The 6,706-nt window shown below is 48.4% G+C and overlaps 1 protein-coding gene across 1 annotated transcript in view; it reads right to left on the bottom strand.

Annotated features, from left to right (window-relative positions):
* Positions 1–2,741, bottom strand: part of SMARCC1 (SWI/SNF related, matrix associated, actin dependent regulator of chromatin subfamily c member 1) — a 207,675-nt gene extending 204,934 nt beyond the window's left edge. Inside the window, exon 1 of the mRNA XM_017530009.2 lies at positions 2,433–2,741. Within this exon, the coding sequence (XP_017385498.1) occupies positions 2,433–2,630 (198 nt within the window). The 5' untranslated portion in view covers positions 2,631–2,741. The remainder of the gene's footprint in view (positions 1–2,432) is intronic.
* Between the last annotated feature and the right edge of the window lie 3,965 nt (positions 2,742–6,706).

Raw genomic sequence — 6,706 nt, 5'->3', positions numbered from 1 at the left:
GACACTACCAAAGTCATGTTTACTGAGACTGAAACTGTATCTGCTCTGAAAATGCAGTAGTATTAAATCCAATAGAAACATTTCGTTAAAACCAATCTTTGATTTTAACCAAATAGAAATGCATTGTGTAGAAAAGAATCAAAGAAACTTCTGACAGTATTTTCACCGCTTTAACAGTAACACCCAGAGACTGAAGATTCTGGCTGTCAAGCCTAAGGTATATATGATTCTGAATCTGAGTAGACCCTAGAAATACACTCTGGCTTTACAAGTTCAGAGAGGCCAAAGGTAACTTTGTCTATAAAGTCTCAGGGACAGTGAGTCAACATTACCCAGGTGGTCTCAATACTGACAGGCAATTCCTTAAACTGTTTTGTAGCCACTTCTCTACCCACCCAAACAAATGCCTGAAGGATTATCCATGCCTAAAGCTTCTTGTAGTTGGTCCCAAACTGATGCACACTGAAGAGTCTGGAGAGGTAGAAATTACTGAAATTTGCCTTTTTCTACTCTGTTCCTTGATATTCAAAGGAATATGCCTCTAGATTACTTTTCTTTGTTAAATCTTCACTGAATTTAAGACCCAAAGCACATTTATCTGTGTGCTTCAATTAAAAAAATAGAAGACCCAAAGCACTGGCTAAAAGGAATGTAATAAAAAAGAATTAACCAGTATTTTCCGTAACACATTCAATTCCATTAGCCACTTCTAGAAGCTCTATTACCCACATTTAAAAAGTGACCAATTTATCACTGTGTAAGAAAGGGCAATATTCTTAAAAATATACAGTCTAAATGTAACTTCAGAGGGAGGGGAAGTCTAAGCACCTAAAAATACAATTATTGTCTCTCACTTCCTCAAACTTCAGATAAGAAATGTAATTTTTCTAGCTAACCTTCAAGAAAGAAAGAAAGAAAAAGAAAAGAGAGAGAGAGACAGGAGGGAGGGAGAGAGGGAGGGTCGGTCATTTCTAGGGTTTTTTGTTTGTTTGTTTTTGTTTTGGGGGTGGGAAAGAGTCTCTATTACCTAGGCTGGAGTGCAATGGCGTGATCTGGGCTCACTGCATGCAGCCTCTGCCTCCTGGGTTCAAGAGATTCCTTCCTCAGCCTCCCGAATCGCTGGGAATACAGGCATGTGCCGCCACACCCAGCTAATTCTGCATTTTTTTTTTTTTTTTGGAAAGACGGGGCTTCACCTTGTTGGCCAGGCTGGTCTCGAACTCCTGACCTCAAGATCCGCCCACCTCGGCCTCCCAAACCGTGCCCGGCCAGAAATGGTCACTTCTGAATATACCACGTGTAATGCCAAAGGAACCCAAGATCCCTGCCCATGCCTAATAACTGCCAAACACCGACAGGCTTCACTGAGCTGTAGAGGCCAAATAAATAGGTTCCTAAACCAGTTTATCTTTTCATTCATTCAACAAATATTTACTAAGCAGCTATTTAGTGTAAGGCAGTAAGTATCAGAGACGTTCCCAGATACACTGCAGTGAACAAAGCCTTTGCTTCAGTGCTATGATCCTCAATGGGAGAAAGTACAGAACTGAAGAGGGTGCTGGGAAAATTTCAGAGGCTGGAGGAGGCTTTTTAGCTACCTGCTTCATTACACCCTTTAAGGGAGTATTCCTGAATATTTACACAAAGGGGAAGAAAAAAAAAAAAAAAAAAAGCATTTGTTATAAACAAGGAATTAAAGTCAAAACTTTGGAAACTACTGACTCGGCGGAACTTCCATTCTAAAGGTAAGAGAAATAAATAAATGAATAATTTATTTCAAAATGTGGTAAACACTACAAAGAAAAAAAAGGCGACATAAAGAATGTGCTCTAATAAAACCTGGTTCTCAGGGAAGGCCTCCCTGAATAACACGTTAAGTACAAGTAAACATTAACTCTCACACTACGCAGAACCAGAAGTACGAGGTAAAAACCGTCGTTGTTTAATAGAAGTTCACATCCATCCTATAATTCATATTAATGTTAGTAATTAACGAATATGGTCATCCCAGTTGTTTAGGAAATTAACAACAGGTAGCAAACCCCCTCGAGACTTCGAATAGTCTCTATAACCAAACTTGAAGCTTTTACCACGCTCGCTCAGTCTTTAGGAATCATTGTTCAGACACCTAAGGCAGCTGACAAAAGAGTCACACTCGCCCAGTGGCTAAGCTCGATCTGCTCTGGCACACGAGACTGAGCAGGGGCTTTCTCCAGGGGTGAGTGGGCTCAGAGGAACGAGCCACGAACCCGGCAGGCCCCGGGCGAGCGGGCGCCCAAAGCAGACGGCGGGGGCGTGGCGGGCCCAGCGCCTGCCTTTGTTGTCCCTCGTGGCGCGCGGAGGGGGAGGGGCGGCCCGGGGCCCGCGAGGCCAGCTGCCGCCTCCCGCCCCAGTCGCGTGGTCTCCCTGCCCCCGCGGGCGCGCGAACCCACCTTCTTGTAGTGCTTGCCCAGCCATACCCGCACTGAATCCAGCTGGGACACCGTCTCCGGGCTCTCCCAAAACTTGGTGGCCGGGCCCCCGTCTTTCCGCCGATAAACGGCCAGGCCTGCGGCTACCGCCGCAGCCCCCGAGCCCGTGGCGCCTACTGCTGCCCCTGGGCCGCCACCGCCGCCCGCTGCTGCGGCCATCGTCGCCGCCCGTCGTCCCCACCGCCTGGCCCACCCCGGCCCTCGCGGTGCTTCCCGTTCGCTCCCGCGCGCCCTTGCGCGCGCAGCCGCCACCACCGCCTGCCGGCCCCGCCCAGCCAAACCCCTTCCGGCGCGGACCCCCAGCTCCGCCCCATCTCAGGACTGCTCCGTATCCGACGCGAGCCCGCCCACACGCATGCGCAGTTATCGTGCGGCCCTGCAACGACTTCCAGTTGCCTCTTCCGCCAGCCTCCGTAGGCTGTGGACAGTCTCGCTTACTGAGCGCCGGTCTTTGAGCACCTTGCTCTTCTCTCGCTACAGACGTCCAATCATGATGGGTTCTGTGTCATCGCCTGCTCTGCTGGACAGAAAATGCCTGGTACAAGAAGTGCCGAGGGGAAAGCCTGTCTAGGGTATCCAGTGCTGGTCGAGGGCCCTGCGCGCGGACTGGGACTGCGCTGGGCTCCACTTTCCCGCAGACCCTCCACCCGGAGCGGCCCCGCGGCATTTTGAACAGCCATCTGGGACGCCCACGCCTGTACTTTATGGCTTCACAGACCTTCCCCTCCCTCAGGGCTCCAGCCACAGCGGCTCATTCCTGCCCCAGGGGCCCTGGCACCAACTGTTTCCGAGACTTACAACAGGTCTTCCCTTCTGATTTTCACTTACTAGACGCATTCAAATTCACTGCTTCAAAGCACTTCAGAAAGTCGTTGTCAGATCTTAAAATCTTGAACAACTATTCACAACCACACATTTTCTCGTAGCACTCACCACGACCAGGTGTTTCTAGTTTCTCACCTTCCACATAAATTACTTGAGAACCGAATCTTGACTTGTTCACAGGTGTATCCTGAACACCTGGGACAAGGAATAGATTTACAGTAAATATTTGATGAATTAATGAATGGCCCACATAGAAGCAGAATGATTATTAATTATTAACAAGGTATGAGGCCGGACACGGTGGCTCAAGCCTGTAATCCCAGCACTTTGGGAGGCCGAGGCCAGCGGATCACCTGAGGTCAGGAGTTCAAGACCAGCCTAACCAACATGGAGGAAACCCCGTCTCTACTAAAAAAAAATTAGCTGGGCATCGTTCTGGGCTCCTGTAATCCCAGCTACCAGGGAGGCTGAGGCAGGAGAATCGCTTGAACCCTGGAGGGAGAGGTTAAGGTGAGCCGAGATCGCGCCATTGCACTCCAGCCTGGGCAACAGCGAAACTCCGTCTCAGATAATTAATAAAAAAATTAATAAGACAAGGTATGATTGGCCAGGCACGAAGCATTTGGGGAGGCTGAGATGGAAAGATTGCTTGAGCCCAAGAGTTCTAGACCACCACCGCCTCCTCTGTCTCTACAAAAAATAAAAATATCAGCCGGGTGTGGTGGTGCAAGCCTGTGGTCCCAGCCTCTTGGAAGTCTGAGTAGGGAAAATCGCTTGAACTGGGGAGACCAAGACTGCAGTGACCTATAATCGAGCCACTCCACTGCAGCCTGGGCAACAGAGCGAGACCCTGTTTCAAAGAAATAAAAAGTATGATTGGCCATAATGGAGTTGTGAACATAATGCTATATGATCTCAGAGAAGTAGTAACTAATTGCTTATAAGAAAGTGACTAACTGCTATTAGTTTTTGAGACCTTTGAAAAATGAGTGCATGCACATATTCTCAGGATCTTCCGAGGGCTGTGTTATGGACAGTAATACATATTAAAAATAAATAAAATGAACGTGATCACGAGGGCCAGGCATGGTGGCTCACACCTGTAATCCCAGTACTTTGGGAGGCTGAGGTGGGTGGATCACAAGGTCAGGAGTTTGAAACCAGCCTGACCAACATGGTGAAACCCAGTCTTCACTAAAAATACAAAAATTAGCCGGCCGTGGTGGCAGGCACCTGTAATCCCAGCTACTCAGGAGGCTGAGGCAAGAGAATCCCTTCAACCTGGGAGGCAGAGGTTGCAGTGAGCCGACATTGCGCCACTGCACTCCAGCCTGGGCAACAGAGCAAGACCCTATCTCAAGAAAAAATATTGGCCGGGCGCAGTGGCTCAAGCCTGTAATCCCAGCACTTTGGGAGGCGGAGGCGGGTGGATCACGAGGTCAAGAGATCGAGACCATCCTGGTCAACATGGTGAAACCTCGTCTCTACTAAAAATACAAAACATTAGCTGGGCATGGTGGCGCGTGCCTGTAATCCCAGTTACTCAGGAAGCTGAGGCAGAAGAATTGCCTGAACCCAGGAGGCGGAGGTTGCGGTGAGCCGAGATGGCGCCATTGCACTCCAGCCTGGGTAACGAGCAAAACTCCGTCCCCAAAAAATAAATAAATAAATAAATAAAAATAAAAAGAAAAAAGAAAAAATATTGATCAGGGAGTGCTGTGGTTTGACTGTGTACCCAGAGTTCATATATTGCAAAAGTAATCCCCAATGCAACAGTGTTGAGAGGTGGGAACTTCAAAAGGTGATTAGACCCAGGCGCCTGTAATCCCAGCACTTTGGGAGGCCGAGGTGGGTGGACCACGAGGTCAGGGTATCAGACCATCCTGGCCATGGTGAAACCCTGTCTCTACTAAAATACAAAAAATTAGCTGGGCGTGGTAGTGCACGCCTGTAGTCCCAGCTACTCAGGAGGCTGAGGCAGGGGAATCGCTTGAATTCAGGAGACGGAGGTTGCAGTGAGCCGAGATCGTGCCATTGTACTCCAGCCTGGCAAAAGAGCCAGACTCCGTCTCAAAAAAAAAATAAAAAGGTGATTGGGTCATGGCCTGGCCTGGTGGCTCAGGCCTGTAATCCCAGCACTTTGGGAGGTGGAGGCAGGTGGATTGCTTGAAGCCAGGAGTTAGAGACCAGCCCAGCCAACATGGTGAAACCCCATCTCTATTAAAAATACAAAAAAATTAGCTAGGCGTGGTGGCATGGGCCTGTAATCCCAACTACTTGGGAGGTTGAGGCAGGAGAATCGTTTCAACCTGGAAGGCAGAGGTTGCAATGAGTGGAAATTGTCCCACTGCACTCTAGGCTGGGCAACAGTGAGAATCCATACCAAAAAAAAAAAAAAAAGCTGGGTATGGTGGCTCACACCTGTAATCCCAGCTCTCAGAGAAGCAGAGGGGGGAGAATAGCTTGAGCCCAGGAGTTCAAGACCTGCCTGGGCAATAGAGCAAGACCTGGTTCTCCACAAAAAGGAAAAAAAAAAAAAAAACGTCGGGCCTGGTGGCTCACACCTGTAATCTCAGCACTTTGGGAGGCTGGGGCGGGTGGATCACCTGAGGTCAGGAGTTTGAGACCAGCCTGGGCAACATGGTGAAACCCCATCTACTAAAAATACAGAAATTAGCCGGGCATGGTGGCAGGTGCCTGTAATCCCAGCTACTCTGGAGACTAAGGCAGGAGAAAAGCTTGAACCTGAGAGGTGGAGGTTGCAGTGAGCCCAGATCGAACCATTGCACTCCAGGGCTGCAAGAGTGAAACTCCATCTCAAGAGGTGGCCAGGCGCAGTGGCTCATGCCTGTAATCCCAGCACTCTGGGAGGCCGAGGCAGGCAGATCACCTGAGGTCGGGAGTTCAAGACTAGCCTGACCAACATGGTGAAACCCCGTCTTAAAAAAAAAAAAAAAAGAGGTGATTAGGTCATGAATGAATTATTCCTGTTATATAAAGGATGTGAGTTAGTTATCTTGGGAGTGGGTTCCTGATAGAAGCATGAGTTAGGCGTACTTCCTCTCTCCCTCGCTTGCTGCCTTCCACGAGTGGATGCTACAGCAAGAGGTCCTGTAAAGATTAGACTTCCTTGCCTCCAGAACTGTGAGAAATAAATTTCTTTTCTTTATAAATTAGCCAGTCTTCAGTATTCTCTTATACCAGCACAAAACAGACTAAGGGAGGAAAGGCACAGGAAAACAACTAGAATGAAAACATTGAACAAACCATGCTTGGTGAAACTCTCTTTAATCCCACGTGATAGAAGGAGAGATGAAATTTGTGGCAATTAATTTTGACTTTCTCTGTAAGCACTGGGAAGCCAGCTTTTTTTTTTTTTTTTTTTTTTGAGACAGAGTTTCACTCATGTT

Source organism: Cebus imitator, unplaced genomic scaffold, assembly GCF_001604975.1.
Source record: "Cebus imitator isolate Cc_AM_T3 unplaced genomic scaffold, Cebus_imitator-1.0 Scaffold0, whole genome shotgun sequence".
NCBI classification, from domain to species: domain Eukaryota; kingdom Metazoa; phylum Chordata; class Mammalia; order Primates; family Cebidae; genus Cebus; species Cebus imitator.
Note: the sequence above shows the minus strand (reverse complement) of the source record. Positions and strands in the feature narration are given on the sequence as shown.